This window comes from Bidens hawaiensis, unplaced genomic scaffold (genome assembly GCF_021521415.1).
Source record: "Bidens hawaiensis isolate Kalapana, Puna unplaced genomic scaffold, B.hawaiensis_p1.1 tig00029323_1, whole genome shotgun sequence".
Lineage (NCBI taxonomy): Eukaryota > Viridiplantae > Streptophyta > Magnoliopsida > Asterales > Asteraceae > Bidens > Bidens hawaiensis.
In genome coordinates, this window is record NW_027494847.1 from 83649 (window position 1) to 96324 (window position 12676).

Consider the following 12676-nt stretch of genomic DNA (forward strand, 5'->3'; position numbering starts at 1 on the left):
CATATAAAAGGATTAACATATTAAAAAAAACAAAATATTTAAAATAATGTTTATTTGATCAACAGACATGTGTGCTAGCAAAATTCGAGCGATGTCGATACCAACATTGTGGCGGTAACACGACACGAATTCGGTTGGTTTTGATTATGTTTGTTACGTACTGGAGCTAAAAAATGAAAAAAAAAATATAAAAATTAAGATGGACCAATGGCCAACTAGGGGGTGGGAGTCGGGTGGGGGGAGGGGGGGTCGATCGGTAAACATGCGCATAGGTAAAACCCGAGCGTTGAGGCAACGTGAATTCGGTTGGTTTCCGTCAGCTTCGTTACGGTACCGGAACTCAAACGAAAAAATTAGAGTTTACCATTACATTCGTTTTGATATCTGAACTAAATAAAAAAACAAAATTCATGAACTAATACGGTGCCATCAGTATAAAAGTATAAACCGGTTATTAAAACATTAACCATATCCAATTATGGTACCCGGCGGTCCCCTCCAACCATATAATAAACAAAAGTGTTTTAAGTTAGAGGGTATTTTCGACTTTTCAATATGCTTATCCTAGAAACGGTGGGTTCCCTAAACGTGGTAAGACGGACAACTCAGAAATGAAAGGATCTGCATCGTCGTTAGGACACGTGGCAGACGATGAAGGTGTCTGTCAGTTTCTAGTTGGGTGTATATTAACTGGCGGGTGGGTTTTGTTTTTTTCGCGGCATGTATCAAAAGGGTAGCATAGGCATCCACGCCACTACTTTGTTTTCTTATTATTTATTTCTAATATTACTGTATTTATTATGATTATTTTTGTTCTAGTTGTATTATTATTTTGTAGTTTGGTGGTTGAACCAGACATACTGCTTTATTGTTGTGAAATAGATAAAACTTAAAATGTAATTATATTATTATATTTATGCAAAAAAGTAATGTTGCTAAATATAAAATAACAAAACGTTAATTATAAAGTTAAGTACACAGAGGCTTTATGAGATTTATACGTACTGTTTGTTTGCTGTTAAAATTTACACAATTATAAAGTAAAATCTTGTGTCTTGTTTATTGTTTATATATTTTCGGTTTCGTTTTCACGTGTTAATTCATTTGTGTGATTGTGTGTTGGTTCCATTGTGCCACTTGATTCCTAACATTCGCTTCAGAATTAGCTAACTTATAATTATTTTCTAAGTCAATAACACCAATTAACTTTTAGGTGTTTAACAAATTCACTAGTGTAAGGAGTCGATGCAAACAGTTTGTTTTTTTTTTTGGAAAAAGACATTAAACAGTAATATAACAAAATAACAAATGAGCAACAATTAATCGACTAATTTTATTTTATCATTCAACCTATTGATGTAACTTAACATCCTGTCGAGTTAACTAAAAGTTAGTAAAATTAAGGCTTCAAATATTTAACATCGCTATGATATCGCGATGTAGTCGTGCTTTCGTTGTTTAAATAAAACCCATGGTAAACTTCAGTATCCATTATCAATTTTTAATTTTAATTTTATTTTTTGCACTTTAGCGTATAATATTTGCGTTCTACTAGTTAATATTCTGTGTGCATAATTTTAACATTCTACTAGGCTTTGATGAAACACACGATGAGGATGCACCTTATGTATTCTGATGAACATGCAATGAATGGCTTGATCTTGGTAGTTTGTAACTTTCTATTGATGGAGGGAAATATATGCATAGCTTATGTCTGATCCCGTAAGTGTAGTACAATATGAACCTATGGGTATTGGTGATCTTGCATTGTTTCATAAAAGCTTATAGCTTTTTATATAAATCTGACTATTTTAGTTTCATAAAAATAATTGGGAGCATGATATAACTTAGTTGTGTTCCGCTTCATCTGTCAAAAAATTAAATTTAACAAATAAAGTTTATTTTATTAATTGCACATGGAGGGTTGACTTGCACTAGTAATGTTTTAGTTAGTATTATTAATAAAATTCACCAATTAAATATTTTCTAGTTTTAACTTTTGAACCCGTGTATTATATGAGATTTGTCATATTACTGAAATTTAGATAATTTATCATATGTAATTTATGGATTTTCTTTTGAATTTATTGATTAATTTTAATATTATCACACACATACTTCAAATGCTGTATATTTAAATTTTACATTCTTTTAATATTGAAATAATGTTTTAAGTTGACATAAAATAAAATATTGGTGATTACCAAAACAGATTAAATATGTTTTATTTGATCAATACGAATGTAAGTTACGTTTTACAAATCGTAAGATTATAATTATAAAATATTGTATTTATGCAACATTACTTGAAGTACACATATAATAATACTTGAAGTACACATATAATAATATATCTATTATAGACATATGTCAGTAATTATTATACGATTATAGTATAAATTATTACTTAACTAATTTAATAATTCATTGTTTGATTCTAAATTTATTATAGATATTCAATGGTTTATATGTTTTTTTTAAATCATGTCAATCTTTATATATTTACTAGCCAGTTGGCTGCGCGATGCAGCGGAGTACGCGCAAACGCAACCGGTGTTAGTACGTTTGTAACTTCGCAACGGTATGTGTGTAACCCGAAGGTGGTATGCATTTAACGTGGCATCGGACGTGTAACTGGTGCAAGTAAGCGCGCCACACAATGCCTATACACGAGCAACCCAGTATTTATAAACAATGTCATCCACGTAACCGATGCTTGAACACGCGTAACTGGTGGCGACAAGCTAGAAACAAAGATGACGTATACAATAATTTCAAATAAACTACTTTTTAACCCAATCCGTTTTGACGAACCTATTCCGACCCGAAAACGTTTTAACCCGAAGCCCGTTTTGACATGAACCCTTTCGATCTAAACCCATCCCGACATGAACTAAAATAACCCTTTTTGTATTAACATGTTCCAACCCTAGCCTATTCCGACAACATTAGCCAAACTTGCCCACGAAACGTGTTAGTGTTTTAAAATTAACAAACTATAACAATATCATACTTAAATTAAAGAGAGTAAAATGCTCGTTTTTATGGTGTAATCTTTTAGAAAAAATATTTAACGTGGGAAAAAGTTATAACCGTTAAAAAGTCGTGGGGGTAGTTAGTTAATAATGAGGGGGAAATGTGTAACTATTTAATAAATCAGCAAAACTTGATTGAAGTTGAAGTGTGACCCAAAGCCCATTTTGACATGAACCCTTTCGATCTAAACCCATCCCGACATGAACTAAAATAACCCTTTTTGTATTAACCTGTTCCAACCCTAGCCTGTTCCGACAACATTAGCCAAACTTGCCCACGAAACGTGTTAGTGTTTTAAAATTAACAAACTATAACAATATCATACTTAAATTAAAGAGAGTAAAATGCTCGTTTTTATGATGTAATCTTTTAGAAAAAATATTAACGTGTGAAAAAGTTATAACCGTTAAAAAGTCGTGGGGGTAGTTAGTTAATAATGAGGGAAAAATGTGTAACTATTTAATAAATCAGCAAAACTTGATTGAAGTTGAAGTATAACCCAAAGCCCATTTTGACATGAACCATTTCAATCTAAACCCGTCCCGACATGAACTAAAATAACCCTTTTTGTATTAACATGTTCCAACCCTAGCCTGTTCCGACAACATTAGCCAAACTTGCCCACGAAACGTGTTAGTGTTTTAAAATAACAAACTATAAGAATATCATACTTAAATTAAAGAGAGTAAAATGCTCGTTTTTATGGTGTAATCTTTTAGAAAAAATATTAACGTGTGAAAAAGTTATAACCGTTAAAAAGTCGTGGGGATAGTTAGTTAATAATGAGGGGAAAATGTGTAACTATTTAATAAATTAACAAAACTTGATTGAAGTTGAAGGACCATTTTTGTAAATTATTTTTGAATGAGCAAAGACTATATTACCCCTAAATTCTTATAATTTTATGCATTGTTATTTGTAGATTATGCAACAAAAATGATACCTCTTAAAATTTAAGAGGTCCCTCACTCCTATATTATATATAGTATAGATTAATAGTAAAATTAGATGTAATAAGATAGTAAAAGTTAGTGTGACATACAATTAAACCCATGAATACTTTAATTAAAAATATATAATGGGATAGTAAAATTAGTAAATAAGATGTAATGGTATTTAATGACATTATATATCTTTTTTTTACATGGGTTACAACTAATGGTCATACTAATTAAACCCATGACTCATGAATAACATGGATTAAAGAGAGTAGAGATTAGAAAATATGATGAAAATTAAAGTTATGATTGAATGTGGTTATGATACATTATTATTATTTTTTGTTATTAGTATAGGTAGATTGTACAAAGTATATTCAAATTGACGTTCGGTATAAACGGTGCCCTTTTTTTTATACCATGGGTTTACTGCTTTCTTTAACTTACTTTTTTGACATTTTTTCTAATTAATTTTCTTTTTTGAGATTGTTACGACATTTTTCTTTATCTGCATTTCAGTGCAAACTTTATTTGAATTAATCCGTTGCAGCATGCATGCTTACCAACCTTTCATCTTAAAAATCTATCTTTTCTAATAAAAGCCTAAAAATTTTACCACTTGTTAATACCATAGCCCTCCTCACCCTTTTTTCAACCAATTTTCATATATGGTTCTTATCTTTTTTAAGTCATTTCAAAATATGGCATTAAAATTATAAATATTCCAACTAAATCCATTACTACATATAATAAGTATTCTCCACATAGATTGACAAGAGACGATTAGTGAATTTTGAAGTGTTAATTAAGGTTTATATTCGAAATAATAAACAATAAACATTTGATTCAAAATATGTGGATTGAGAACAATCGACTTGGACTAAATCCTGATAACGTCAGTGGCTAAGACTTAGCTTTTAATACATAAAAATACATATGTTTTTAAAACTAAAAGTTTTCCAAGTTGACCCGAAACCTAAAATTCGGACCCAAGAACCAACCCGAATTACTTCGGTTCAGGTTCGGGTTAGTATTTTCTTGGGTTCGAGTTTCTCGGATCGGGTTAGTTTGGTTCAGGTACAGGTTTTCTTGGTTTGGGTTTCATGATACGGGTAAAAGTGACAGCCCTACTTTCAACGATTATAAATAAGACTCACTACCTTCACTTGATGTAACTTTAAATCTTCTAATATTCTTTAACTTAGAATAATCACTATTATTTGAACATGGTTTTAATGTTAATATGTATTTTTAATTTTTCTGGCAATTACATTCATATGAAATAACAAATCATTTTGTTATATTAAATTTTCGGTTTTTATGTTGCTTGATTATACAATTTTTAATTGTAAAATATAAAGTCAGTTAAAAATTTGTCATACAAAGAATATTAATGGCAACAAATTTATCATGATCTTCAAATTGTAAAGATTATAAGGATGATTATATCATCAAAGTTCAGGTATTGGTTTTTGGGATAATCATGTTTTTTTGGATAAACATGAGCAGATGTTCTCAAATGACATCATATTAAATGATTAAAATCTATGATATTTTATGTGTACGAATATTTTTTTATTAGTATCATGAATATATATTATCATTTATCTAGAGTTGGTATGTACTTGGAGAACTTTTTTGTCACACAGACAACTACATATGGTTATATCAAGAGTTATAAGCAGACGTATATCATATATGTTACTTTATTAAGAGTTACAAGCAGACATGAATTAAAGATTTTGATTTTTGATAAACAAAGTATACCTTCTAATACAATCACAAATGTAATGTAAAAGGAAGTTTTTACTTATTTGTAACATATTTGTGTAATCTTAGTTATGTAATTTCTGTAATTTTAATTTAATTGTAATTGTATAAACAATATATATGATCAATTTATTGACTGTATTTCACTTAATGATCAAATTTTAAAATTTTCAACAATTACCCGTGTAATACATGGGCCTCATACTAGTAGGTAATAAAAACTCTATATTGGAAACAGAAGAGTTGAGTTTTATTCGTATCTACATCTATAATATATATAAACGAAAGTATAAAAATCCTAAGTGTCGCGATGTGGCTCCCCCTTTTTTTGGAGTCACCAGATTTGCTTGATTTTTAAATGGAGGCTTCTCATGCATTTGACCCAAATTCACGGGTATGGGTCTTATTTTGCCAGATATTTTTTAAACATGTTATATCATCTCATTAAATTAAAAGTTATTCTCATCAAATTATTGATGTGAAAATCCTATAAAATAGGATATACTAAAAATTATTATATGATTTTTTTAAATATTATTTATAATTAAGAAACAATTTTATAGTAAAAAAAATAAGCGGGTCTTAGGTCTTACCAAACCCAGATAACTTTTAAACCCGGTTATAACATCTTAGTTATTTGTGAAACCTTTTTATCATCAAACTCTAAGTATATTATAAATTTCTTTACAATAAATAAAATTAAACCCAAAAAGCATATAACTATTAAAAACGAGTAATGTAAAACATTCTCCGTAATACAAGGGATACAAACTAGTATTAAATTATTAAATAAAAAAGAAAAAAAAACTTAGAGCAAGTTGGTATCTCAATAATTCACGGTGGATATAAATAAGCGTACTAAATATTTTAAGTTAATCGCAATTATTAACAAATAATAAAAAATATCATTTTGTAATTATAAAATTACAATTTAATATGGTTGTAAACACACAATATGATATTTCAATCATTTAATCATGCAACATACAGTCACGAGCTTTGTATAATGATAAATATGTGTGATATTCAACCAAAATATTATAGGTTATAGTCTTATTTGAGACTTAGAGTAAAAAATATTAGTCGTTTAGAAAAATACAATAAAATTAATCATGTAACATTCCAAATTCAAATAAATTATAAATTTGAAAATTTAGATCATATATAATTGACGGTCATCGGATTATTAACTTAAAAAACAAATATTAATACATGGCTTGATCACATTTTGTTGTTTGCATTGGCTTTCCCTTTCTTGTTCTTTTATTTAGGGTTTAGATTTAAAGAAATAAATTATATAAGTTGTTATATATCATACATCTTGTAGTGATCTCATGAGTGGGTTTAAGGGTCCACAAAATTACGATGGTTCGGTAACAAATTTTGGGTTCGCTTTAGGGATGATGGTTGGATTGATGGTAAACGGAAGTGATGACAATTGTCGAGGATAATAATAATCAACGATGATTGTGGGTTATGAAGACGAAAATGCAAACACATGATCATCAAGAACACACGGTTGAAACCAAACGATTCTGAGTCAAAAGCTTTGAAAGTTAAATGCTTTAAGCGGATATCTTATACAAAATTGTTCAATGCTCCATGAAAACCCAACAAACCCTAGATCCCATCTTATAAATGAGGACCACAATTTTTTTTAAAAAAAAGAAACAAAACTAAGATAAACATGACAACCAAAATTTAAGTAGTTTTAAATTAAGAAAAGAGAGAGACGAAATCCTCCACTCCCTCAACTCCTAGCCTTGTTCGGCAATGTCCAAGCTTGTGCATCCTGCCATTTTATTCACGCCACCCGACACCCACATAGACTGCTATCTACTCGCACGGTCCTACAAATTCATCCACGAGCCCAATCTGACTACACGCATGAGCCTAATATGGCAATACAACCTGTAGATGCTCCTACATCAAATTTTGAAACATTAGTTATCTATCTGTTATGTCACATTGGCTATGTATCTTACAATACACTTGACATTACACCTTGATATCATGTAAAAATCGCTTTTATATGCGTAAAACAACAATAACCCTAAATTGTTAAAAGAAAAAGTTAATTTAAACCTCAAGGAAATAGTTAATTTAAATTTATACTAGTTTTATTTAATTTAGCTATATTTTAAACGCCTTAACTATATATTGAATTCGCTATCATTTTGTAATATAATGAGAAAATGACGGTTTGTTTATATACATATAAAGACTTTCTTTTTGGTCAATAGTTTTATCGTCTTCCATGGATAGTGATTTCGACACTAAATATTGTTTTTTAAGGCAAATTTCATTGTAGTCCATACAACTTGAACTAGAAAACCTTACATGTTTAAGAGATTTTGTCTTCACACTAAAATATCTTACTCCATAAATTGATTTCAATACCTTGGAATACAAAACATAACACAACTTTCTTGTTGCGTAATGAACAATTTATTTTTCTTCTTTTTGGGTAATAAACATACGTACAATATTTGAATAGCGAGTGTTACAAGTGATTTTCACTTGTTCCAAGTATAACAACATGTCATTAATATGCCTTCAAAGAGGGCTTACTTTTATTTTATTAACACTTTTTAGAAATTAAATAAGTATATAAGGAACCAAACGAATCGTGTGGAACTTCAGCTCGTCTAAACTAAAGCTATCGAGTATGGCTCGTTTAATTTAACAAAGCTCAAGTTCTGCTCGTTTTAAGCTCGGTTTTTAAAACTCGAGCCCGGCTTATATCGGTTAATCATTTTGTTTATATGAATAATAAGTTTTGAATATCTATAGTTATAAAATTATATATATAGCATAATATGTAGTGTCTAGCAATATTTTTTAGATGTACCACGCTCATGTTTCTCATCTTTCGTCAACAACTTATCTTAGACTGTTAATTTCATATTGAAATGTTTCTGTCCCGTTTTTGCATATGGTTTTTGTTTCTTCTCAGCTTCTTTAACCCGTCACATTTTGATAACCGTTTTGATGGCCTTAATTTGTATGCCTAACACCTTGTCTGCCAGCGTCATATGCAACGACATCACAAACTATGTTGTGAACTAACTAGATTTTGGTTGAATCCTAACGTTCATTTGTTACACCATTTTTTATTAACTGATAAGAATATTGTTTCTGAAAAGTTGGAAATACAAAATTTTAAAGGTACATTCCAACTTTATTACTGATTTATTGCTACATGTAAAGTTTTGAATAACCAATGTATAAAAGTGAATAATATTAAAAACAAAGTATAAAAGTTAATAATATTAAAAACAATGACATTTAAAACTGGAAAAGCATGGTGCTGAAAACAATGTAAACAAGTGCTACTAACCCACCTCACCCAAATTAAACAATATTATCCATCCAAAATTTTATTTATATTTACTTTAAATATTTCTCTCATGTCCAATTTTATGATTGGATACAACTTTTATTAACAATCAACGAGTGAAACGGGGTTATTATGGTAACTCAATGGTAAAAGAGGACTCCATACATTCACGATTACAGCAAATAAAGCTGATAGCCTAAGCCTACTATTTCCTGTTCCAGAAAAAACTCAACGTTAAAAGATCCACTATGATAAAAGTTGTGATCGAATTCAAATTTAAAACTTTATTGACTTTGGTTTAAATTTCCACTTCTCATTCTATAATAGTTGAGCTAAAGCCCTTTTAGATAATGATGGGATACAAATAACTACACTTGTTTGAACCCTGTATTATTAATTTAAAGTTGGAATCTCCTTTTAGCTATTTTTAAATGTATGAACAATATGACACTAACATAAGTTTAAGCAAAATATCATAATGTTAGGTTTTAGTTTAAAAGATTATAATTTTATTTAAATATATTAATATATAAAGAAAAACAAGCAATAGTTTTTTTTAATTGCATTTATTTTTTATTTCTTGAGAATTGAATTCAAAATCTTTAAGTGTTTAAGAAACTTTGTCTCTGTCACTAAGCCATAAAATCCAGAATAAAAGAAAGCAGTTGTTGTAAGCCCAGAAAATCAAAATTTTATAGAAATCATTAATATATTATCTAGCGTCCCCAACTACAAACCATTTTTTTTTGGTATAATTGATTATCTAAGTCGAATAATGGATGAAGGTTGTTATACGAAGTTTATTTAAATTGGCTTAATTTTAAATTTTGCTATATGATAAAGTGGTCCTTAATTGAACGAGTTCAGCCTTCCAAAAAAAAAATTGAACGAGTTCATCTTCCCACTTGTCCCTTGTACTTGTTCGAGACAATTAAAAATATTTCATGTGATTGATAAGAAATGTGTTACTTAAAAAAGAAACTTTTGTTATCTAAATATTGTCATATTGACTCATATATTGACCAAGTATTATGGATACCGATGTTCCTAAAAGGGTGCAAGAGGGCCATGACTTGACTTGATCTTTTTACATTAAACTGGTCAAGATTATTGTAGTCTTGCTTGTCAGTTGTCACATAACTTTTAGGCTGATTGGTCACAATGTCACATTGATATTTCCCATCCTTGCTCTCTCTTCTACCTCGGCTAGTTATTTTCCAGACAAATGATATTCAACAATATCATAACATATGCCATGTCTTATTGTCATACTTTTTAACTTTCTTCACTTCTTCTACACGTTTGAGGTAGTGACCGGTAGTGGATGATGGTGGGCAATTGGAATTTTCGGGCATAACTAACAATATTTTTTAATTTTTGTATAGAGGGTTGCTGCCCCTATTCTTTGTTTGTGGGTATGACGGGTGAAGGGAGAAAACAGTATAGTAATAAGCTTTATAATTAAAATGCGTATAAATTTTTTTACTTTCTGAAAAATAACACAACTTATAAGCTCTCATGTAATTTGAGTTATCGTGTTCCCATTTAAAGCATGTAGTTGAGAACATTATGCTTTTACTATATAGATTGATTAAGGCTGACCATCCTCCTAACAATGATACATATGAATGTTGACTTTACTGTGTTGACTTTTGAGTTAGATTTACTATTTTGCCCTTGTATTTAATTAGTCAGTATGTTTGTTAATTAGTTGGTTAGAAGTTAGTAGCAGTTTGTATTTAGGGCTTGTATTCAGTTTCAATTCAATAATGAAATTGAATAATTTTCTCCCAAATCACATGGTATCAGAGCGGGTTTGTTTTTCCCTCTGGTTTCGTTCGCTCATCTTCTTCAATTGATAATCTTCAATTTAGTATTCAGATTCGTTTGTTCATCTTCTTCGACTGTTCATCATCAATGACGCTTCCAATTAATCAATTCCGTTTCAGTTTTTCATCAAATTTGTTTCAGTTCTTCAATTTTCTTGCTTTCATTCCTTCAATTCTCTCATAATTCATAATCAATTTCATTCGTTTTTCTTTGATTTCACAAAACTAAATCATGTCTGATTCAAATAGCGGCTCGATTCATACTTCACCAACACTCGATTCATCTAATCCTTTATACCTACATCCGTCTGATCATCCTGGTTTGTTGTTAGTTTCAAAAACTTTTGATGGAACGGATTCGGAGTTTGGAAACGAGCGATGACTATCGCACTTTCAGCTAGAAACAAGCTAACCTTTGTTAATGGAGACTTCGTTTTACCTGCTGATTCTTCTCAAATTACTATGTGGAAGCGATGCAATGATATGGTAATATCCTGGATCTTGAACACCTTATCTCCTGAAATAAGTGCTAGCGTATTGTATGTTGAATCTGCACAACAGTTATGGCTAGAATTAACTGATCGATATGGTCAAATCAACGGAGCCAAACTTTATCAATTACAGAAAAATATCTCTGAAATTGTTCAAGGAAATTGTGACATTGCCACATATTTTACCAAACTCAAAACAAATTGGGACGAGCTGAGTGCCCTGAATTTGATTCCATCTTGTACATGTGGAACAGCTTATCTTATAATCAAACGAGATGAAGATCAGAGATTGGTGCAGTTTCTTATGGGACTAAATCCATGCTATGAATCAGTTAGAGGTAACATTCTTATGATGCAACCTTTACCTTCCATTAATCAAGCATATGCACTTCTAATTCAAGATGAAAAGCAACGAGAAATTCATTCGAGTGTCATGTTTCCATCTAATTCTGCATCCATGAATGTCAATTCTCAAGCACAAAGTAATCAATATGATAGATATGATAAGAAATCTGATATTTGCTCTAATTGTAAAAGAACTGGGCATCATGCAAGTAAATGCTATAGGCTCATTGGATTTCCTAAAGATTTCAAGTTTACTAAGTCCAAAAGAGGTTATGCTAATATGTGGGAAATGAGACTTGTGATCAAACGAACACCAATCCGTTTGCATCAGACTATACACAAGATAGTTCAACCTCTGGACACTCACTTACTACAGAACAGTACAATGGATTGATGCAGCTTCTGCAGCAAAGTCAGTTACCAAAAGAATCCACCACACAATCTACATCCATCAGCTATTCAAACTTTGTAGGTATGATGGCTTGTAATTCTTCAAAATTACTTTCAAATTGGATCATTGACACGGGGACAAGTGACCACATGTGTCGTGATAAAAGTCTTTTCACGAGCCTAAAATCTTTTCAACAGCCTTTCTTCATTGGTCTTCCTTATGGTCATGTCCTCACTGTTCATAAATATGGATCTGTTCGTTTAACTTCAAATCTATCCCTTCCCTTTGTTCTTTTCCCTGATTTCAAACATAATCTTCTTTCAATACCAAAACTTTGTAATGACACAAAAGGCATTGTATATTTCTCTAACAAATGTTGTATGTTACAGGGCCCTTCAATGAAGAAGCCACTGGCTCTTGGTGATCTCTTGAATGGGCTCTACATCTTCAAAGCTTTTCATAATGATTTCAGTTGTAATAATTCCAATTTGTTTAGTACTTCCATTTGTAATTCTGTTGTAAACAGTAATGTGTAG

General features: G+C 30.4%; 1 protein-coding gene across 1 annotated transcript; it reads left to right on the plus strand.

Annotated features, from left to right (window-relative positions):
* Positions 1-11291: 11291 nt before the first annotated feature.
* LOC143578693 (uncharacterized) lies at positions 11292-12676 on the plus strand. The gene is made up of 2 exons (XM_077062182.1): positions 11292-12047; positions 12530-12676. The coding sequence occupies exons 1-2, from the start codon at positions 11292-11294 to the stop codon at positions 12674-12676; spliced, it is 903 nt and encodes a 300-aa protein (XP_076918297.1).

Bases quoted from the DNA above. Each gene is read 5' to 3' on its own strand.
- LOC143578693 (XM_077062182.1), top strand. From the start codon at position 11,292: ATGACTATCGCACTTTCAGCTAGAAACAAGCTAACCTTTGTTAATGGA. The intron at 12,048-12,529 runs GTGATCAAACGA...TGTATGTTACAG, and splicing joins ATATGTGGGAAATGAGACTT to GGCCCTTCAATGAAGAAGCC.